This window comes from Anas acuta, chromosome 6, assembly GCF_963932015.1.
Source record: "Anas acuta chromosome 6, bAnaAcu1.1, whole genome shotgun sequence".
Taxonomy (NCBI): domain Eukaryota; kingdom Metazoa; phylum Chordata; class Aves; order Anseriformes; family Anatidae; genus Anas; species Anas acuta.
The window spans coordinates 31,163,472-31,187,231 of record NC_088984.1 but is presented as its reverse complement, the minus strand read 5'-3'; the positions used below and the strand labels follow the sequence as shown (position 1 = coordinate 31,187,231).

The following is a 23,760-nucleotide window of genomic DNA, read 5'->3' as shown; positions in this document are numbered from 1 at the left end:
GTGTTTTCTGTGGGAAATCAAAATTTTTGAGAGGTTTCCATTTGGGAGAATTTTGCCATCTTGTTTTCAGGTTTCTGTTTGGGGTTGGAATGAGAAATCCAAATGCAATTTAATCCTTTTATTTTCTCACCACTGACCATAGCTGTGACTATCTCTTGGTAAAAGCGTAGTTCTAGAGACCCATTTCCTGAATATTTAGCTTCCTTCTAGTGGGCTGATTTTGGACCTCTAATCTTTTCGACTCATAGCAATCATAAGCACAAAAAATAAACATGACAACAAGCCATCTAGCTCCGACAGCTGTCCAAATGTTTATGCTTGTGCCCCTAAATCATTAACGCGTACGAATGAAACGCTGAACTGAACTTCAGTTGTAAATCTAAAGCTGTTAGGAGTCGTTCTGTGTGCTTTGTAAAACCTTGGGTCCCTTACAGATGGCTTAGTAACCCCGTGTAGGATCTGCACAGCTCTGTGATGGGTCCTAGGAGATCTCTGAGGGCTTTGGGCTCCAGCTGCCCATATGGAGCCTGCCTCATCCCCGTGGTTTGCCTGAGACTTATCCGTGACTTCTGCTGAGGCTGAGGCCAAAGGGGAGGGCTGGTTGCTTTTAGAGGGCTCCATCCATCTCTTTCCCAACCTCATTTTCCACTTCTCTCCTTGCTGGCCTCAAATCCGCCCTCCTGGGTCTCCTCCAGTCCCTCTCAGAGTGAACACAGGGTGATGAGTGGCTTCAGGGTCAGCGTGAGGGATGCTGCAAGGCTCAGGCAGTCCGGCTGCTTTCCCCGGAGAGATCTGGTGGGGATTCTCAGGGTCACTTAGCAGCTTGCTTGTGTTTTGATTTCAGTGCTGGAGGTTAAGGTCCAAGTCCCCAGTGCTCCACGCTCGCCTGTAAAGCAGGGATCTTTCAGAGAGGTTGCCAACCCTCCCCTTTCTTCCCGGGGAGAGAAAATAAGCAAATAAATCAGCAAGCGGGCTTGGTTATTGGGAGCGCACATGGTTGTGTGTTAAATGAACACTCCCAGACAGCAGCTTTACTTTACTTATGTAAAGTAAAGGAGACAGCATACTGCCGGCGTGATGAATGTCCATTGGCAGCTGATGGAGAAATCGTGCAAATGTCAGTGAGACAACAGTTTTCCTAAGTGCTGAGTAGTTTGTACACTGCTGCATAACTTACAGGCAGAAAAACACGTGCCTACCTGGGTTAATAAATACGATTGGTGGCAGGGGTTATGGTACATTCGTAGCCACAGTTGGGAGCCTTCTGCAAATGTTCAGTTTGTCCGTTTGGTCTGTCCGTAATCCCCTCTGAAGTTCCTGGTCTCTCATCACTGAATATAGGCATGGCCAGACTACCCTCTGCGCACCTATCGGAACATCTGGCAAAACGTGAGTTCACAAGAGATTGTCAAGCTGATGTCTTGAAAGGTTCTCCTCATTTCAGAGCAAGCAGCTGGGAGCTGCTCCCTGTCCTTGCAGGACAGCAGCTCCCCATGACGTGGTTTTCTATAGCATGGTGTCGTGGTTCTCAAAGTCAACAGCAGTAGATTTGTGGCCACAGACATTAAAATATCTCCGTTTGCCTGGCAGGGCTTTGGGTGAGTTATCCTCGGGAGGGAAAGGGAGAGGTCTTGGCATCACAGCTTTGCCTTCCTGGCAATATTTAGCTTCGTCCTAGGCCAAAATCTCCACTGACTTAAAAAGAGGCAGGGTTTCACTCCTGGGGTTCTCCTCTATTTTTCTGTCGTGTTGTTTCCTTCCGCTGTATCTCTGTCTGTGTATCACCTGTAATCCTTCAGCCAGGGCTCCTGTATCTTGCTGACTTTATGTCTTCTTGAACAGCACTTTGCACAGTAGGGATCACAGCTCTAGCAGGGATCTTTGGGGCATAATCAGGATCCAAAATAAATGAGGGACTGTATAAGCATAGCATTATCATATACTAATTCTCAGCTCATTATGGAAACCTGTACTTTGGAAGAGCAGCACCTCCTTCTCCTTGGTTAATGCTCTTTAAAAAATGTTTTATTAATGCAATTATCTTAATATAACTTAACAAAATAATACCCTTCATCAAAAGGCGTTAGCAGAGGCACGAGCTCCTTCAGCTGCTCTCCCAGCATCGCTCAGCCCCTGAAATGCAGCGTGGCCATTCTGCCGCTGGGTGAAAGGAGGCAGTGAAGACAAAAAGCGATTCCCCCACCCAGCAACCATGCCAGAAGTAGAAATTAAGCAGTACAAACCACAGCCATGCCCTGACCACTGCTTACACCTTGTTAAACAGGAATGAAGCCACTGGGATGCTCCCAGGGCATTACTGATGGGACGGTGCTGTTAGGTGAGCAGCAGGAGGCAGCTGCAGCCCTGGAGAGCAAGGGCAGGTAAGGGCAAGAAGTGCCTGGGATGCTCTGGGGACGTCTGTCCTCACGCCACAGCAGCCACGAGGCACTTAGGGTGGGTGGTAAAGGGGAATTTTAGCCACGTGTCACAAGAAGTGATGGCTTCACCCATCCTGGAGCCCTTCCCAGGTGAACTGCAGGGTGGCTTCTGCACTTCATAGCAGCGGCACAACTCCTTCCATCTTCATTAGGCCGCCAAAAAAAAAAGTGGAGAGTTTCTTCCTGAGCTTTCTCCTCTCTGCTATGAGTGTTCATTTTCCTGGTGCATCTTAGCAAACGCTCAGATAGTCGCAGGCCAATAACTGCAAGAACAGGCATTAGTAAAACCTTTTGGTAGCACATAACCAGAGATCCAAATCACTAGTAGTTTTTAGAACTTCGCTCGTAAATTACAAGACACCGATTACGAACCCAAGCCAGCATGGGGCCCATATTTTAATATTAGCTTTTTCCTCCCCAAGATGTGTACAGCAGTTTGTTTCGTTTTCCTATTATGACTCAAACAAATGGGGCTTTTTTTTTCCCTTCTTGTGTGTTCTGCAATTTCACGTACGGCTAGAAAATCATAATACAAAAGAAATTTCAATAACGTGCCTGCGCTTTAATAAAAGGAGCCGTGAACAATGCCAGCTCACAAGATAGCACACAGCCATTGAAATCAGACAGGGGAAACAGAACATCAGTCAGATGGAAAAGTATGATTTATTATCTCCCTCCTGGCAAAATTACAGTGACAATGTCTACGCAAAGGAATCTGAAATTACTGACTTACTGTATTTCTGTCATAATTCGTACCAAGAAAACATGCTAAAATAGATAGGCATGTCATATATCGATCTGTGGTGATAGCTGTTTTTTAAACCATACTATAAGCTTAGCTACTGATTCTGTAACATACATATTACATCATGCATGAGTATGTTATTATAATAGGTAAAAGATAATGGGCTGTATTGAGAATTTGGCTACAAAAAAAAAAAAAAAAACATGCTGTTGTTTTCCCCAGCTTAAAGGGATATATGGAGAGCTCAAAAGCTCACAGCTCACTGGCAGTGGGTGCGCTACAAGCATGTTCTCTCAGAAGCTCCCCTTTGAAATGGATGAGACCCAAAGCTCAAGCATCAGCACGATGCAGAATCACCAGGAATTGTTTTAATCACAGTCTGTCATTCCTCGGGGCCGTGCAGAATTTGGCCTGTACATGCAAACCCAAGGGATTGGGATTTTTCCAGTAAAATTGACCCAGGAATGAACACATGCCCAACATTTGTACCGCCAAAGCTGTGGCTGTGCTTTCAGAGTTTTGCTCCAGGAAACATCCCATCAGTGCTGCTTCCAGAACTGGGGGATGTCCAGAGAGCTACCAGTAGAGAGGATATCTAGCTGCATGCCCAGAAAAGGCAAAACCCACTCTAAAGCTTCCAGGTGATGCTCAGGGAGGCCAAAGAGAGACATGTTTGTCCCTTGGCCTGCCCAAGCTATGTCCCTCCCTGGGATCCAAGATACTTCTTTAGAGGCGGTGAACACGAGGTCCTCTGCTCGTCATCCTGTGAGTAAGGATGTAGAAACGTTGCCAAGTGATGGGCGAGACATTTTTAGGCAACCATTCCCTACCAGAGCAAGGGGAAGTGCAGGTGTGTGTTTGTTGCTACTGGAATGTGCTTTATGCAGAGTTGCATTCATTAGAAATAATTCTCAATTAGATAATTATCCTAGATATTGTTTTTTAAACTATAATTAGATAAGTCAGCTAATGACAATGCTCAGTCTAGTTACAAAATAAAAATACACGTGGCATTAGGCTTCCTTACTCTTTGTAGTGCAGTTGAGAGAGGATTCTTGGGGAATGATGAGAAATTCAGCTTGCTTAGGAGAGCATCAGGATTTGAAACAGCTGCTCAGAGGAGGGTATCTCCCAGTCTGGCTGCCTGTGGTCATCCTGGGCAGGAAAACCTTCTTGACAGGGGGTTAACTCCATGTATCCTCTCATCACAAACAACTTATTCAAACCCTGACTGGGGAATAAAACCCATTTTCATTTCACATCCTTCCCTCCTGGTGCTCACAACTAAATGTGGTAGCATTCCCTGTGGGCCAGACACTTCCTGGAGGCTGCTGCCTTTTCTGCTGATGGTTTAAGCAATGGCAATAGGAATGAAAACTTCTGCTTCTCCCCCAAAGTGTTGCTCACCACCGGAGCCAAGTCGCATGCTGAATCCCTGTGCTCCTGTTACCAGTGATGTGTGGCAGAAGAAGGCATCCCCCTTGCCCCGTGGCTTCCTGACCTGAGCAAGGAGCTGATTCCAGCTCTCCTTTGCCAGGGCGGTGAGATGTTTCCAGGTTTCCTGACACCAGCACAGGGTTAAGGGGGTTTTCTGGCCTGTTTGTTGAGGGCAGCCCGGTAGATCAGCCTTCCCTGCTGTGCATACATGTGCATCAGGTACAGGGGAGCTGTTTTCCCCATAGTAAACATCCTACATGCAAAGTGCTGATGGGACAATTTGGAAAATACCCTTTAAGAGTAAAGAACTGCTTTATTCTGGGGGCAGGTCCTCTGCTGCTCTGAGCTGCTGCAGCTCCGTGGATCTCAGGTGGCCCTTTGGGATGTTGCACCGGTGTAAAGTTTGGTCCCAGCCAGATCCTCTTCTGTGGAGTTTGCTTGATGCTGACCTCCGATAAGGATTTGCCTGAGGGAGCTCCTGTGAAGCCTTCCACCTTCCCTTGACTGCCCTGACCCAGCCAGGGTGATTTTTTCCAGCTGCCTGAGTGATACCCAGCCGTGATCTGGGTATGTTGTGAGGGAAAGAGGAAAGGGACCAAGACGCAGTTTTCCTCCCCAGTGACGTCTGGTTCCGTTATACATCCCTCCCTGAAACAAATTGAGCATTTTATCAGCATGTAGAGCTGATCTTACCAACTTCTTCCATCTTTTGGCATGAATGAAGAAGGAAACAGCAAATTCAAAGGCAGGGGAAGCTCATGTGAAAGGGATCAGCTTTTTTGGGTCCCTTCCCCTTGCCCCAGGGGGATTTCCCCTTGACGTGGCTGCGTTGGCAGCGGCAAGAGCAGCCAGGAAGAGAACAGAGAGCAGAAAGCTGCCAGCTGGGCTTGGTTTCCCTCCTGATATTAAAAGGAGCTTAACAAATGTGAAGCACACACAGACATTTTGCCCGTGTCCGAATGGGACTGTGCATCCCCCGTTTGAGCTGCAGGCCCATCTGTCATAGCTGTAACCTTTTGAAAGGAGTCCTGGTCCCTGTGCACTGGGCATGTCTGAACTAAAAAACTATCGTAATAGAGCCATAAAAATTATCACCAAAGTAATACAGACCTCGGTTCCCTCAGCCCCAGGGTACGCGAGGTACAACTATTGTCAGGAACAAAATGAGACATATATCAAAAGAAAGGGAGCGTTCCTATAGAAGTGCAGAGTCATGTTGTTATGGAAAGCTCCACTGCTGCTCTCGAGGGAGAAAAGCAAATGGGACTGCAGATACAGAGCACCCGTGGAAAAGGGGCCAGGGCTCGGCTCAGGATGGTTTCTGTCTTGTCAGCTACTGGAGGAGTGACTCTGTCAGACCCAGACCTGGTTCCAGGAGCCTTATAAAGCCATCAGTTTGTGTGACACATAGCAAATGTATGAGTCCAAAGCTCCTAATGCCATCACGATCCTGAATCATCTGATGTGGGCCCAGGATGCCCACAGTTGGACACATCTGTGCTTCTCTGCTTCATCTGGCTGACGGATCTGGAATAGCTCCCCAGGCAGTTTCACAGGAGGATGACAAGGATAATGTCATGTCAGCTATGGACAGGCATGCTCTGGGATTATGGGGGGAGAAACATACATGACTTGGGTGGGGGTTACAGCATCTTGATGCTTTTCCATTTCCAGTATCAAAGCCTGGAGAGACTCCTGTAGCTGTGAGTAGACAGCTACCAGTTAGGGATAACCAAAAGTGAGCTTTGGTTGAAGAGCTGCAGCATCTGTAGAAAGAAAGAAGAAAATAAGGCGAGTCATCTTCAACCTCGCCATGGTGCGACTGCATTGAGCATGGAGTGGAATCACCACCTGTAGAAAATGTTTTCTGTAATGTATTTGTCTCGTCCTTCCCACTGAGTGAGAGTTTTGTCATGGCATTTCAGCCTTACGTTGGCAATGGTTGTGTGTCTGCGTGCTGGGGTCCCTTAGGAAAGCAGGGTCTCCTCTCGGCATCAGCTCTGCTGCTCCTTGGGATCCAGCTCCTTGTTTCAGCCCATCTGCAGTATGGTGCAAGCATTTTTCAAATTTTGGATGGCACAGCTCATTTGTATTGCTGGTTCTCCATATAAGCCGGATACAGCTCCACTTTTTCACTGCAAATAAATTATCTAATGACTTAGTACTTTTTTCCTGTTGCAGAGTCATTTGCAACCTGATGGTGTTTTCCGTCTCTGTGCTTGGCTATAATCATTCACCGGGTTGTTTATTTGAGCAACTTTCCACCAATGGAAAGCCCAAGTCATCGCAGTTGCCAGAGTGTAATTGATGCTGTGTCTCCGATAGCTGGATGGATGATTTTATTTTTTTTAAGTGACAAAAATTATGGTGATTTTTGCCCCATGCCAGTTACTCTATTAGTGCATGCATACAAATACAAAGCCTTTTACCAAACTTTTAACATAATTTAGGCAGTTATTTATGTGCTGCTCATAGTAAAGACAAATTGAGCAGTCCAGAACAGAAATTTCCATCTCGCCTTCAGGTGGGACTCGCTACGCAGCCTGTTCTCTGCAGTTTGGCATCTGCAAAATTTCTCGCTTGTGAGTATCCTCTGAACTTCCCTGCAATCTCCTGCTAATCTGCCTGAGATCACAGGCAATTTCAATAACAATGAAAATGATTCTAATTTCAACTCCAGGAGTATCTTCGATGAATGCTATCCCAGTTTCTCTTTATTCATCTCCCCTGGTTTATGACTTCCCGCCTCAGCTGTAATGTGGAAACTGTTTTTTCCTCCGATTTTATTCATCAGGTTCTTTTTAACTTTCTTCGTTCTCTTGCTTCCTGCCAATAAATTCACCACCTGAAACTGTAGCTACAGAAATCATCTCCATCAGAATTGCCATTGTCCTTTGTGTCATTAAAAGTTACAGCTCCTCTTAAGATGTAAGTGCCCAATTTGACAGACTTCACTTTGCATTGCTCCGCTTTTCCTGCTGTTTTATCTGCACAGAGCAGGATGCCATCAGTCGAGTCTGTCTAAAGAGAGAGGCTGAAGGCAGTTATCCCTGTGAGCGCTGCCACAAACTTTCTCAAAACACAAAAGATGGAGAAACGGGCAGCGATGGTGGTCTTCAGGTTTCCTTCCTGTGCATTTTTACCTTTTGCAATATAACCTAGAAAAGGCCTATACTTATGTACCAGTTCCTTCTCGGTGAGCTAACATGCTTGATTGAGGCTTCCAGTGGTACCCAGAGTCCTGGCATCTTCTTTGCATTGGCTCTAGGTTGACAGATCCTTGAGTTTCCATGGGGCTCGGAAAGAAACTCCACTGGGATAATTCCTCGGTTTGTTTTATGCCTCTTCAGATTCCAGTCAACCAAGCAGATCTCTGCAGTCATTCTGCCTGTTTTGTAAATATACCTGTTTGACTGTGGAAGGCACTGCAGGACCCAACAGCAGGTCTGTTCAGTTCAGTGGAAATACTTAGATTGTCTTCTACAAACTCGAGCAGCCCCGGGGCAATGATCAGTACGTGTCTATTGTAACATGATTAGGTGGCTGTAAACATTGCCATGGAGCCTTTCTGTTTCCTTCCTCAAAAGAAATGTCAAGTATTTGTGATATAATAGGTGTTGAGTTCGTAATGCTCTGTAGTTGTTTGCCGGTAGCTGCGTGTAATCAATAAGGGGCTGTCGTGCAATAGTCAGACAGTACAAAGACACAGTCCTTTCATGACCACTTCTTGGGACCTGGTCAATAAGATGAAGTCTTTGAATCTGGGATCATGGGGCATTCTTGCACTAATATCCTCTCCAAGCTTGGCCAGTTTGTGTAGGAAGAAGGGGGAAGAGAGCAGCCCAATAAATCCTAATAAGTGAATAAGCCTCGGATACGATGACTGGGGGTTAATTGCAAGAATTTGCTGCAGCTTTGAGCAGCCTGCGTGCTGGCTCCAACAAAGGTATAGACCTTCTTCCACCAGGCTGAAAACTCAGCTATGGAGCAAGTACTCTGCAATTGGATGTCTTGTCCTGAAAGGGCAAGGAGGGCTCCAAAGTGAAGGGAGTGGTTGTGATAACTGTGCCTGGAGGAAATCAGGAGCTTCACCCAAACCTGAGTGAAGCCAGCTGGATTAATCACAGCTGGTGGCAGGAGTCTGCAGCCTTAAAACTTGGCCTGAGAGCTCTTCTAAGATACGTGAGAGCCCTCATACAGGACTGAAATGAGCGTGCTTGGGGACCTGTGGAAGGGCAGCAGGATGCTTAGCCTGGTGACTGCAAGCAGAGCAAAGAAAAAAAAGGAAAATCGCCTCTGACTGGCAGAACAAACAGGTAAAAAAAAAAAAAAGTATCAATCAGATGTCTGCTGAGAAGTTTTTCACTTTTCTTAGGAAAATAACTCCCTTTGCACCCCTAGAGGGTTTTATGTAGAAGCAGCAAAGAGTGACTGACAAGCCCACACAGACAGAAATCCTTACTGGAGCCAGGGAGGAGAGCTGCAGTACAATATTTCTTACATATAAGTTTGCTCCATCCACTCAGGGAGAATTATTCCTAGTCAGTAATAAGCTTCTGCAGGGCAATCTGCATGTTACAGAAAGATCTTTCCCGTTTGGGGCAGCAGAGAGGTGGCTTAGGATACTGTAGCTGTAGACAAGGCATGAGCTAAGAGTGAAATACAGGTGAAGTTCAGCGAGCATTTGGGACAACCAGATTTCAGGGGCTAGCTGAGATGTCTCAGGTGCAGAAAAGCTTAGGCCTGCAGAAACTTGTTGCAAGATCACAGAATCACAGAATTCTGTGATCTTACCTAAAAAGTTCTGTGTGATCAGTTGTCTGTGTGACTGTACCCGCTGCCTTGGTTTAGGCTAGGTTTGATTGAGATCTCTTCATCTGGAGAAAAGCATAAAAGTGTAGATCTAGACATGAGATTTGAATTCATATTGCTATTTTCTTTTCACCACCTCTCTCTCAAGTTTAGAAGGGATTGCGTTTTAGGCTATTTTCCTGAAGAACTGTTTGATTGTGCGATCTCTCACTGTCCACCAGGCTTTTTGGATGACTCGAGCCCTCAGCCATAGAGTTTTGAGAGGTATGACATTTCTGGAGGTTATGAATCCTACAGACTAGGGAAGGAGCTGTGGTCCCAGCCCTGTAAGAAAGGCAGCCCCCATTCACCGTGAGGAGTGGCTGGATGACATTAGCAAGTCTAATTCCTACGTGTGCTGGCACTTGCTCCCAAAGAGAGGGTGAAAATGGTGCAGAGCTGGTGTGTGGATGGGAGCAAGAGTAAAGATTAGGAGATACGGTATCCACATCTGGTTTGGCCTCCTGATTTCCCCTGCTCACAGTGTATCCTGGTTCTCATTGTGTTTCCTTTGCTGCCTTTTTTGTTTGTTTGTTTATGTCATCCATCAAGTTTATCATTATGTGCTCAGGCACATAAAATCTTTATTAGTCATGTGTATTCTCTATTCTCTGTTTTAATTTTCCTTCCCTCTTCCTTTGTTAATGAACTTTGCCAGCTGCAGATGTTTCCCATTTGACAACACCTGAGACCAAGGCTTTGCAGTTGGTCTGTGAGCTTAGGTGAGGCGTATAAGCAAGGGTGTCCAGGGTCTGCGTCCTTGTTTGTGCTTCTGTGCTCTCTCGAAGTGACAGGTAGGAGGAGAGGTGAAGCAGAACCAGTGCTGAGACTGATAAGGGCATTTTGGTGCTGATTCCCACTTCCTCTGCTCACAAAAGGTCCCAAATGGTGGTCAGGTATCAGTCACATCTTCTTCCCAACGTGGCTTGTGTCAGCCCCTGCACAGACAGTGACACCAAAGAAGGAATTTCCTCACCAGTTCTCCTGAGGGTCACCAGTGAAAATTGGGTGAAAAGGCTGTGTTAGGTGCTTTGCACTGGTTTTCCTAAGTAATGGTACTGCTACCTTCGACAAAAGGTTTGCGCCTCTGGTTTCATGATACGTCCGTTGCCCAAAACACACCTTGAAGCGTCAGGGTGTAGGGTGCAGCTGGTGTGTGGGTGTGTGTCTGTGTCCAGCTGGGCACTGCAAACTTCCTTTCATGTCAGGCAACGCTGAGAAGAAAGTTTCTGCACTGATATCTCTCAATGTCCTGAAATCCTTCCTAACAAATCTTTCCCCAGAGAGTCTTCCAAGAGATTATTGTGCCATGGACAGGTGGAGTGTGTAAATCACCTTCTGGCACAAGCCTTTTATGATCCTTTAATCTTAGCCTTTTTTTGCAGAATATCACCTTAAGGAACACCAATAAAGTGTTTGCTCTGTCCATGTGGGAATGGCAGAGCCTCTGATTTGTGTCCTTTCTCCTTCATACTTCAGAAACTCTCCGTATTTTCTCAGCTTCGTTTCTCAGTAGGGATGGGAGTTTCTTTTCAGGGACTGCTGTTAACTGGTGATGGAAAGCATCCCTGCTCCGTGGGGGATAAAACTTGAAATCCAGATTCTGGAACTTGTGAAGACTGGCAGAGCTGCCTAGTGGGTCCCTTAACAATCAAACGAGTAATTGCCATGGTCTGGAGAAAAATAAGAGCAAATGAAGTAGATGAAAGGATCAGGAAGCAAAACTTTGGGATATCTTTTCCCTGGTTCCCAGTTCCTTCACTGGTTCCCAGTTTGTTGGTACTCTGCTTGCCTATGGAGATAAAGAGAGGACTTTTCTGGCCTGCATCCCATAGTCGTTGCACGGGAAGTGCAGCTCCAGGGGAAATGGCCCATAAATCAGATTAATCAGTGCACCTGGGGCAAAGTGCTTTCTGAAAGGGGTCTGGAAATAAGATCCCAAAACACGTCTGGTGGGAGAAAGTGCTGAGGTGTTCATAAAATCAGTGGGCAGGAAGGGCTGAGTCGCCCGTGGAGGTGCGGAGCTGGGTGAGAGCCACAGCAAAGGGGCACATGAGCAAGATGGTCAGATCGAGGAAGGAAAGTCCTGGAGGCAAGTCCATGCAGTTTGAACTTGATGGGATTGCGAAGAAAAGGTGGCTGAGAAAAGTTTTGTAGTTCGTGCCACTGCAGCCTTTTCATTTGCTGGCCGTGTGCTCCTTGTACTGCCGAGGCCTACTTCTATTTTGATAATTGTGCTCAGTTTTTCCCTCCTGAAAAGCTGCTTTTGGTGTCAAGCAACATCACGGTTTATTACGGTGTCATTTTCAAGTTACACCGACAACACAATAGCAGAAGATGTGCGTGTCATGTCTCATTTACTCAGCTGCACATTCGTTCAGGGGCATCTTCTACATCTGCTGATCATCTTCGAGCAGTAGATGGGGCGGCAGCCCCAGCAGCACGTCGCACTGCTTCTTAGGATTGCAGCTACTGGAGTAGTGGAGACGGGGACAAAAGCGAAGGATACGTCAGTGAAATCCTCCACAAATCCAAAGATCTCGTTCTACTGCTCCATATAATTAGCGATTAAAATGAGTAAAAACAAAGCAGCAATTTTCTTATTGATCCCTCAGCAAATAGTTCTGTCTATTTCCTTCTGCATTGTTTCTTCGTATTAAATAGCCTCGAATAAGAAATGTCAGTCAAATGAATTTAGATTCCTGGTGTTTCAGACAGAAATCAAAGCAGGATTGAATGAGGAAAGATAATTAGAGAGAGGAATTCCACCTCCACAGACTTCTTCCCTTGCTCAAGGAGTGCTGATTTTATCTAAATTGCCAAAGCCGTGAGCAAATGAGAGGTGATAGGAATTATAGACTGCAGATGCTGAGACAAAGCAAGGGAAGCTTTAATTAGTGCATTTTAAGGTAGAAATGAATTTCCTGGGAATAAATTATTTGACTCGAGACATATGGAGCTTCTCAGAGGTGCACTGAAAAGCTTTTTACCTGCCAGAGCCTGGGCTCGTGGGGTTGTGTCTGTCTTGGAGAAGTGAGTGACACATCACTGAGGTTTGAAACACCTGGGGATGATGCCGCCTTTTGTTTGCATCTCGCTTGTTTGTTTTGAGCACGAAGGAACTCCCATTGCTGCAAGTTCCCACTGATGCAACAGAAAGCAGCATTTGTTCCAATACCCACATTTACTCATTCAAGTGTTAGCGATGGAGCTACCATAGCTGAGGAATTGGGGGGTAGGTATTGAGCCCACAGGTACTGAAAGGAATTTTCCTTCCTACTGAAAGGAACGTGAATTTTCCTTTCACGTTCCCTTCTTGTTGTCCTTTCTTAGCTCTGTTGCCATTCTTTCAACACACTTGCAAACACATAAGGATATGGGGAACCCCAAACACTGACCTTTCTATTTTTCAACAGATTTTCACATCTTCTTCTAGAGTGAGGCAGCAACAACTGTACCATTTGTATGTTTGGAGGTAGATAGATTCCTCTGTGAATTGATGGAGCTGAAACTAAACCATTTAGCTAGGCACTTTAATCCAAGACTCCCTGATTTCAGCAGAGTTATTCAGGCTCTTAATTACTCACAGCATGAGGCACTTTCTCACAAACCTCGTTAAAGCAGGTAGGAGTGGGGCTGGGGCCAGATCCGATGGTTATATTAAGGAGGTGTGCAGTGTCAGGCGAGCAGGTGGGTCGCTCCATCAAACCTCTTTTAGACCTGGTTCCTGCAGCTCAGGCTTCTTACTGACAAGACCTAAAGCCTGGCAAAAGATACACCCTCTCTGAGAAAACAAATACCATGCTTGCTGGTTTTTCTAATGTTCTGGTTGCCTATTTCCGATGTTGATGTTTTGTCCTATAGGTTAATTTGTTTTTACCCATGATGAATGAATGCAGTCAAGAAGTATTAAACGCTGATGTGTTTATCTTATGGCAAGCTAGAAATGTTGCAAACTTGTGAGCTGCGGGAGGAAACGGGCTAATTTTAGATTTGTTCCTAGCCCTCGCCATGCGAATGGTGTCGCTGCGAGCCCAGCAATGAAGTTCACTGTGTTGTAGCAGACTGCGCAGTTCCCGAGTGTGTCAACCCAGTCTATGAACCAGAGCAGTGTTGTCCGGTCTGCAAAAATGGTAAGAAAGTACTGTATTGGCTTTAACAAAGAGATATAAAGGAAACATTTTCTTAAAATGTCATTACCAATGCATTGCCAGGAGATTCGCTTCCATTGGCACAGACTGGCGTTGGTTGGGGCTGTTACTCCTCCAGGTATGTGGGCTTTGGTTATGAGATGACAGCTACAAAAATGTAGGCTCCCCTTCCTGGCCTGTGTCATCTCATTGAAAGTTTTGGGATTGCTGGCTTAAGTAAGGCATTATAGGATTAAGTCCTGATATCAGTCATGGTCATTTCATGTCTTTGTGTTTTTCTCATTGTCCCAAATGAAATCAAGTATGTAAGGAAAGAGCAGAGCCTTTGTCCCTAAATTAAGAATCCATTGATTATTAATTACCAAAGGCCAGGGGAAAACTCATTGAAATCAATGGCCAAACTCCAGCTGGGACTGCTAAGCCCGTAATATTAAAAGTTGTGTGCTGGAATCTCTGTACGTAGCATTGGCCCTCGTTGCTGTGCTGCGATTTCATGGATTGGGGTAGGATTCAGCGAGACTTCTAGGAAAGGCTTTGGGATGACTGAAGGTACCTCTTTGGAAAATAAATCTGTTTCCAAGGTCTCCCAGGTCTCGTATCGCAGCCCTTACGCACATTCATCGCTGGAAAAGCACCTTTCTCCTAATGTAGATATGAAGACAGATTAAGAGGGGGGCTGGCTTCAAATAAACCACTTCATGGCTTTCTTAACGTGAGAAGTGGCTGCTTCGACTCATCTCCTCGCGTTTAGACTTTGCTGTCCATGTGTATTTCCTCTTACATGCATCACCACTGCTGGATGAAAGAGTAATGGTTGCTTTTGGGTCACAAATGAAAATGTTTTCAGAGAAATAACATTTTCAACACATTTTCTGCTCTTTAAGACAGGGGAAAATGAAACTATTGGAAATCCAAAACATTTTTACTAAAGGAATTGGAACAATTCTGAGCAGTCTGGGAAATTATGCCAATGGTATTGAAATCCAGAGGTCTATATTAAACCATGCTCAAAAATATTTTAAAAGGTATAATCTAGAATTTTGTGTGTCTGTTGGAAAGCAGAAAAATGTCCGTAGGGAATTTCATTAGTTTGTTGCAAGTGAATTTCAGAGAAAAGGGTGTTTTAACCATTTCTGCATGTGGCCCACTGTGGTTGGGTGCAAAGTTTCCCATCGCATTCAACAAGAGCACAAAAAAAGGCTGTCATGAGGCACCGTGCTGATCAGGAGAGGCTGGGTTGGCCATCCTGGTGTCTGTCACCATAGCTCAGTCTCATTTGCACCCAAATAAACACTGTTGGTGTGGTTTTAGACTTTGTGTTCCCATTGCTTACTGGGCACTGTGCTGAATCCCCCTCCCTTGCCAGTTCCTTCCCACCTGGTTCACATTGCACAAATCCAAGCTGTGAACATTGCTCGGGCTTCCCAGGAGTGTGGACTCAAAGGTGGCTTCACAGAGGTCCAGGAGCTGCTGGATTTCCCCACCAGCCCTCCACCACCAAGACCATCTCCCCCAGTAACCAGACTCCCCCATGTCTGGTGGACTTTGGGGGCCGATGGCTCTAGCCCCCAGCATCCCGGTGACCAGGAGTGGGCAGCATCCTTCTTCCAAAAACAGAGCCTGGAGGACAGGGAAAGGAGTAGCTCCTACTGATGGGAGAGAGGAAGACAGGAGGAAAGAAGAAAATCAGATACCTGCAGAAGGGGCTCAGGGCAAGGTGTAGTGATGGAGACCCTCAGCTAGATGCCCGAAGGCTTCGTCCATGGGTTTGCCAAATTTCTCTACTCATCTGTTGGAGACAAAATTATAAAGTTCTCTGAAACCTGGTTTAGGCAAGGAAATACTTCTTAACATCCTCTTAAGAGCAGCCTGCACACCTCGGGGGGTCTATGGGGATCAGTTCTTGCTGCTCTGAGTCGGCAGCGGATGAAGGGGAGAGGAGGCATGGTGGAGTGGTTGTCCCTTGAGGGTATCTATGTGGGGGTTTCCTGTAGGGGAGCCCCTCTTTATGTCCCAGCCTGGCCGTGGCGATGAGATGCCAGGACCCCCCAGAGGGCTTTCAGCTCCTCCTGCTGCAGTCTGTGCTGACTGGCTGATATTTGGCTAATGCTTATAATTTTCACAGAATCACAGAATTTTCTAGGTTGGAAGAGACCTCAAGATCATCGAGTCCAACCTCTGACCTAAAACTAACAGTCCCCACTAAACCATATCCCTAAGCTCTACATCTAAACGTCTTTTGAAGACTTCCAGGGATGGTGACTCCACCACCTCCCTGGGCAGCCCGTTCCAATGCCTCACAACCCTTTCAGTAAAGAAATTCTTCCTAACATCTAACCTAAAACTCCCCTGGCGTAACTTTAGCCCATTCCCCCTCGTCCTGTCAGCAGGCACATGGGAGAACAGGCCAACCCCCACCTCGCTACAGCCTCCTTTAATGTACTTATACAGAGCAATAAGGTCACCCCTGAGCCTCCTCTTCTCTAGGCTGAACAAGCCCAGCTCCTTCAGCCGCTCCTCGTAGGACTTGCTCTCCAGGCCCCTCACCAGCTTCGTCGCCCTTCTTTGGACCCGCTCAAGCACCTCGATGTCCTTCTTGTAGCGAGGGGCCCAAAACTGAACACAGTACTCGAGGTGCGGCCTCACCAGAGCCGAGTACAGGGGGACGATCACCTCCCTAGCCCTGCTGGTCACACTGTTTCTGATACAAGCCAGGATGCCGTTGGCCTTCTTGGCCACCAGAGCACACTGCTGGCTCATATTCAGCCGACTGTCCACCATCACTCCCAGGTCCTTCTCTGCCTGGCAGCTCTCCAACCATTCCTCTCCCAGCCTGTAGTTCTGCTTGGGGTTATTGCGCCCCAGGTGCAGGACCCGGCACTTGGCCTTGTTGAACTTCATACAGCTGACCTCAGCCCATCGGTGCAGCCTATCCAGATCCTCCTGCAGAGCCTTCCTACCCTCGAGCAGATCGACACACGCACCTAGCTTGGTGTCATCTGCAAACTTACTGAGGGTGCACTCAATGCCGTCATCCACATCATTGATGAAGATGTTAAAGAGGACCGGCCCCAAATGTTAAAGAGGACCGGCCCCAATGTTAAAGAGGACCGGCCCCAATGTTAAAGAGGACCGGCCCCATGTTAAAGAGGACCGGCCCCAGAGTATTTTGACTCTATCCTTCACAAATAGTATGAAATAATTTGCAAAGTGGTAGAAATAAGTAGGCACCAAGATAGTCTGGGTTGTCTCAGGGAACCAGATGAGCACATTTTTTTTGTATTCTTCTTGGATGTAGCTTCGAGAGTGGAGCCAGCCTTTGCTTCCCTCTAACATTTTGGTAACTTCATGTGAGAGAATAACAGTCATTGCTGTGCCTCTTCCCCTCCCAACCCCTCTGACACATCCTAATGAATGAGGATCACAACATTTTAAGCTGTCTGCTCATCTTGAGACCACGATTTTATCTTTCAGCTCTCCACCGCAGCCAGTCAATTAAAGTTCAGTTTCACAAATGCATGAGGGTAACACAAGCTGACAGTCCCACTTAAATGACCGAAATCCCTCTTTTTTGTAATTTGTTTTTTTTTTTTCTTTTTTTTTTCTCCTTCCATCCAGTAGCTTTTTCTTTCTACCAAAGCAGTGAAGACATTACAGTGCCACGTCTCGGTGTGATGAAAAGATTTTAGCTTAGTCTCAGTCCCTGTGGTCATCCTTTTAGATCGGCAGAGAGAAGAGCTCAAGGGCTACAGCTGTTGGGGAAAAAAAAAAGTTAATCCCCAGGACAACATGTAGTACAAATCCTCATTTCAAAAGCTGCTCCTTGAAATTGTGGTGAGGAAAATCCTTGTTTTGGTTTAAAACGCAGCCCCGCATCATTTGCTGCGCCCTGCTAGCAGCGTGGTTTGCCTCCTTGCTTAGCTGTTGCTGCCATTAACTGGAGAATAATTTCCTCTCGATACATTCAGATAGATTTTCATGCCTTTCTTAATTATGTCTTGCCAAGGGCAAAAGTGCTGTGAAGCGGTGAGGTTAATGCAAAAATCTGTTGATTCTAACGTACCTGACCTGAAGATTCATAAAAAGCCAATATCAATTTCCCTCCCTCTACCATCGTTTAAGAGCAGTCTGAACAAGCGGCTTTGGAGATTTATTCCTTGTTGTCAAAAGAAATGGAATTGTTACCTCGTGCTTTGCTAAATGCACATGGCTCGTGCAGTGCTGGCTCTGCTGGGCACGGGACCCGCACCGCACACAGAGCAAGCCGAGTTCACAGGGAGGCCAAAATTTAGGGGTGAGGGAAGGAGAGGATGTTCTCTCCTTCATGGCCCATCGTCCTTGGGTTGTCAGAGTGCGTTTTAAGGGCAATGGCTCCAGGTGCTGCACAGCATTTCTGTCGTGGAGATGAAAGGTCACTGGATTTCACGTTTCCTGGTAGTGACAGATCGCAGAATCATGGCCCGGAGTTGTTATTTGTAGTCATTGTGGCTTCTCCAGACAAAAGCGTGTCAGCTCCTGTTAACTCTCTCCTCCACGGGACCCAAAACTTGACTATTACTGTTAAAGTCAAGCTGGGGGCTGCCGTGGGCTGTGCCATCCCTCCTGCCCCCAGGCTCTCCAGCAGTTGGGCAAGATCATCCATCCACCCCGCTCCCACCTAAGCCTTTCTGGGCAGATATCCCCCACGAGGTCCCATCCTCCTGCAACTCGGGCTGCAGGCATGCCCAGGTGGTTATCATCCCCAGGTGGACCCATGCCCTGGGTCCCACCCTCTCCAGATTCTGCAAAGCGCTCCCTCGGCATCGCATCCCAAAATAATCCCAACGTTAGCAAAACTTCATCATCACGGGGGATTTTTATGGCACAGCTGTGTGAGGGAAATTAATTTTAAAATTCCAATAAAAGCCACGATACAATTGTTAACTTCTTTCCCCTCCCTGAAGTGTGAAATTCTTTTCAGCACGTTTCAAAGGCGCCTTCGCCCATTTACACATACATTAACGCAATTGCTAAAATATTAGACTTTGCCTTGGCACTTTCATTTTCTTGAGGGATGAAGAGAAGAAGCATTATAAATCTCTGTTTGGGGGTCTGGTTTTGCTCTTAATTTAATTTTTGTTGCCACCAACCCTCAACAAAAGAATTTGTTACACAACAAGACAGATAAAAGCTAACATGTCTGCGGTGAAATACTTCCTGGCAAGTGCGCTTACTCAGTTTAGCACTGGCTTCTGGAGGCATTCGTGATGAAATACTGGGCAGCAGGAAGACGTCTCATAGATAATCTGTCACCGAGTCTTTAATTAAAGTTCTAAATTACCACAGTTGATCCAGATTTCAAAGTAAAGGGTCTGGTCCTGCCCTCCATGCACAAGTAGAAGATCTGTTTGACCTTCAGTAGACTTTACCTTGGGAAAGTAGCATGTATTCAGGCAAAGCTGTTACGGGATTTATTATAATGTGCTATAAATATTAATAATTCCATACAAACATCTTCATATTTGAGGGCGTGAGCACAAAACCGAGTAAATAATAATTTATTTCCATGGATATAATAATTTATTTCCAAGCACATGAAGCCACATTTTACCTAAGCTTCTCTCTTAATTTGCTGAGAATATAAACTCGCTGCTCATTATTTCTCAGTTCAAGTTAATTTGAAATCAGCATTCGGCGCCCCAGCCTGTTCCTTCTGTACCACGGTGTGCTTTGCCCAGAGCATCCCCCAAGGAGTTTGCCAGCCCAACAAAGCCAGGGGCAGCCTTTCCTTCACCAAAATAAACGGAGATGCTGCCTGCCGTTCAGTCAATGCCCAGGGCCCTTCCTTCTGAATCATCAAGACAACCCAATCAGGGCCCAGGTATTGTGCTGTGGGAGTGTTAATTTTGCAAAGCCCTTTGTGATTTTGGGGGACAAAAGGCTTCATATAAATGTAAATTGCTTACTGTATTATAGGTTAGGGTAATGGATTAACAGTGCAAGTCGTTAACCAATATTGACAGGAAGAACTTTCCCATGTGGTCTGTATTGTTCCAAATTATTGGATATCTCGAAATGTGCCAAGATTTTAATACCATATAATCCAGTGCCTGGATATTAAGTTACCTGTGCTTTACTGCATAAATATTGCTTGTTCTTTATCTGCAAGATGTGGATCACTGACTCTCCAGGTCATTGTTTTGGAAAGCATCTGCTTCTAACATGATCATTGACCAAAAAAAAAAAAATCAATGAGATGAGGAAAAAAAAAATTAAAAGTATGAGGAAAAAAATGAAGGTTTTGGGGAGAGGATGTTTGGTGCCATTTGATTATATACAACTGTTGCAGAGTAAAAACAACACAGAAAATGTGGCAAGACGACACAAGAAGACTTCATATTCATTTACTTTGTGGAAAGCAGTGGTTTGGAACCATGGGGAAATTCCTTTAGAAAAAAAGAAAAAAACTAAATAAAATTCCTCTTCTAATTTATTTCAGGAAGTCCTGAAATGGCCAGATTTTAAGATTTAAAACCCCTTCAGTCAAAGTCTATGCAATATGCTGATTGATTGTGCAAATGCAAGTTGAGTGTGACCGGCCAAGAAGAAGACATATCTCCCATGCTGGACTTTGCTGGACTCCACAACCCTCTTTGTAGGTCGGGGAGACCAAAACCAGTCATACGTCACCCTTTGCTCTTGGTGGATGAAGGATTGATGGCAGCCAGCCAGCTTTTTGGGTACTCAGTTGCCCCCATGGCCAGCAGCCCTTTCGGACGGCACGCTGAGGGGCCACGGGAAGGACCTGTTCCTCGTCACGCTGCGTTCACCCAGGGCATGGGGGCTGGTGGTTGTTCCACAGCTGACTCCTTTTGTGCTGATGAAAAGATGCCAGCCCGGATCAGGAGTCTTCTTCCCTTTTGGACACCATCCCAAATCAGGAGTCTCCTGTTTTTTGCAGCACTTGTAGAAGCGGCCTTAACATTGCGGTGGCAGAGCCCGCTACATCGAGGCTTCGTGCCTAGCTATGAAAATCAATGCTTATGGAAGGCTGAACACAAAAGAAAATTCCTGAGACTACAAAGGATGCCTTTTTGATTGTTTGTCAGCTAATGTTCTTTGTGTTTACCAGCAGGAACATAAACTGCGGTGCCCTGTTAGCTCAATTAAAGGAGTGATTTGATTACCAACCAAGGAAGAAAGGGATTGATTTAAAAGCTGGTAAAAGATCAAGGCTGAAAACAAGGCGGTATATTTGGGCCAAGCCACCACTGACCCAACAAAATACTTCAGTACTTGCTCTACTGTTCCTTTAAAAAGATGTTATTTCACTGAAATCGATTTTCATCGGAGCTTGTTCACCTCCATTACTTCGGGCCAACTGGCTCAAGGCTGGTAGACGCCGAATTTTCTGATGAGAGTAAGGTGCATAGGAATCTGTAAACCCTTCTGCTGCTTTTGGAAATCTCATGCAGATGCTTCAATATGCTGCTGAATCAGGACTATGACCTGCTCCCTGTGGACCCAGCTGTTGGAAGTCACCTGATATTGGTGAGAAGCTTTGGAAAGCTATACAAATAAATCCTCCAAAATGAGCCATCCCGGTGCTGTGGAGCATCAAACAGGGCTGGGTTGAATTTACCACCTCCTAAAGCATAGAAGAAGGAGAAACTGTAAGAGGGGAGGGAGTGGAAAGGCCTTTAGAGAATAAAAAAGACACAAACTGACCAGCAGTAAATGTGATTAACTAAGCTGTGGGACTGTGTAGCATGAGAACGACCAGAACGCTGCCAGGAAAAGCCCGATGGGGGGAGTGCTGCGGTGGGGAGCCAGCGGGACGACGGCCCATTGCAACCCCAAATGTTCATCTGTGAGCTCACAGGCCAGCTAAGTGCTTCCCAAGTGTTTGTGGCCTTTCCCTTTGCCCAGGAAGCAAGAAAAGGATCGTTCACATAGTAAAGGCAGGAGAAGACTCTGCCAGGCAGGAGCTGAAAGCCACCACCCTCAATTTGTACCCGAGGTCCTAACCATGTTTCCATGCCCCAGCAGAGCTTTAAATGAATGTCTAACATCACCCTGAAGAGAAGGTTTGGGGAGGATTACGAGAAGTCATTTGCTGGATGGGACTTGCCCCGAAGCTCTCATTGAAAGGACACAGCTCATGGAGGTGTTGGAAACATGTTGTGTGTGGTCTGCGTTGGTCTTTAAACTCGGAGATACTTATGGAGATGCATTTGCTTACTGGGGATTGTTTCCCGTTGGGAAAATGTTGCTGAAATCTGTGTGCACAAGTCTGTGGCAGAAGTGGTTCCAGAGCCACTGCTGTCGCGGTAGCATTTTGTAGAGGAGGGGGTGGGTTTGTTGTTTTTTTTGGTGAAAAAATTCCTAGATTCCTGTTGGGAAACCAGGTTCCTTTTGCAGAACATAAGCAGCCCAGGCAGTACTGAAATTCAAACGGGTGGTTGTTGCTGTCCCCCACATAATCAGATTCTTCGTGCAATGTGTAAGACCAAAAGCGACGTTTTTATCCAATTACATTGCTGTAAACCACTTTGCTGCAAGAGAAACCTGGAGCCAATTCCCGAGTCTGTGTCACTTGGTGTAATGCCAGCAGCGTTGGTTTGCTCGGATTTCCTCCCGCTGAGGATCTGACCTGCAAGAGCTGATATCTCCGGGTGACTCACAGGCAAATTGCAGGAGGCTGGGGTGTTTTGCATGGTCAGGCTTTCTGAAAGGATTAGAGATGGGTTTGCTTCTGCTCCTCTCGAAGGCTGGGATTATTAAGCATATCTGTATGGAAAGAGTGGCAGACACTGTCTTCATGTATTTCTAATTTAATGAATGTTTAATGCTTCTTTTATTGGAGCCAACATATATGTAGAGTAGAGGACTTTAACAAGGGGTTGACTTATGTCAAATAATTGATGTTTGAGCTGCTCCTTTTACATGAAATGCAGACTTTACAGAGCAAAGAGACTGTAATGAAAATATGAATTAAAGATTAGAGCTAAGCAAGTCTGAGAAAACTTAGAATTAAAAAAAGGCACGTAGAAGTTTTCTTCTCCTGCTTCCTCTCCTTCCCCCCACTTTTTTTTTTAGCTTTCTCCATCCCCTCCGCTTCTTCGGTAGGGTCCCGCATCTCAGTCCCAGCCTTCTGTCTCTCCTACCCCTGCACACCTTTGCGAAGGAAATCAGCACAGCAGTCTCATTCTGGATATTACTGCATATTTGCACATCATCCTAGCCTGTTACACTTGCAATCTCGCCAGCCAGTTTGTCTGGAGAGATTAGAAAATATTTTTATGGTGCATTTTTTTTCATCTCTACCCCTGATTTTCAGGCAGAGTACATCTCCTGGAGAGCTTGGCTGGCTGGGGGAGGTAATTTCTTGTGTTTTTTGTTTGTTTGTTTGTTTTCAATTTCTGTTTGGAAAACCCATTTGCAATGTTGATCTGAATTAGTACCTAAGATTGAAGAGCTTAGGCTTGGTCATCTGCAAATAAACGCCCAGTGGAAAAGAGGAGAGGACGTTGCTTTCTTTGCTGTGGCTGGTTTTGTTAGTCTGGCTTGGCTCCTCGGCGTCTCTGGCCCTGCTGATACAGCAAAGCAAGGGCTGGGAAGTTCACTGTGGCACCCTGATCATCAGCACCATGTAGCTGCTGGCATGTCTGAGCCATGGAAAGAACAGCCTGGAAAGCACCAAGCATTGCCAGTGCCCTAGAGGCCGAGGATTCCAGTGAAACCTGCCCTGTGAGTGAGCAGTGTACCAACCAGCACAAATTCCAGATGTGTCATCCCATCAAATACACGATTTAGCCTTATTTTTGCGCAAAAGATGGTGAATAAAAGTTAGATTTCATCTCCTAGGAATGTGGAAAGGCAACCAAGCCTTCCCTTAGATATCTCAGAGCCCCTACAGCCCCGTCACATGTATCCTGTGCTACGTGAACAATGTATTCCTTGTGCTTGGGGGCTCACCAGGATTATTCTTTTTAGATAAACTTTAGGTACCCATTGGGTACGTATTGGTACCCATTTCCACCACTGTTACCCATTTCTGCAACTGGAATTGCCACAAGGAATTCAACAAGTAGCTTGGGAAAAAAAAATCTAGGTATGTTCCAGTCCCACAACTGATGTGAAGTGATGCATCTCCTTT

The 23,760-nt window shown here is 46.0% G+C and overlaps 1 protein-coding gene across 4 annotated transcripts in view; it reads left to right on the top strand.

Moving 5' to 3' along the window:
• Positions 1-23,760, top strand: part of VWC2L (von Willebrand factor C domain containing 2 like) — a 38,607-nt gene that overhangs the window by 5,264 nt on the left and 9,583 nt on the right. The window contains exons 2-3 of one of the 4 annotated variants that reach the window (XM_068686344.1): positions 13,475-13,604; positions 20,101-23,566. The exons of 1 other annotated variant lie outside the window; for it this stretch is intronic. In XM_068686344.1, coding sequence (XP_068542445.1) covers positions 13,475-13,604; positions 20,101-20,126 — 156 coding nt within the window. In that variant the 3' untranslated portion in view covers positions 20,127-23,566. Of the gene's footprint in view, positions 1-13,474; positions 13,605-13,685; positions 15,740-20,100; positions 23,567-23,760 lie in introns of those variants that run through there. 2 more of the 4 variants (XM_068686343.1, XM_068686342.1) reach the window with 2 other exon arrangements.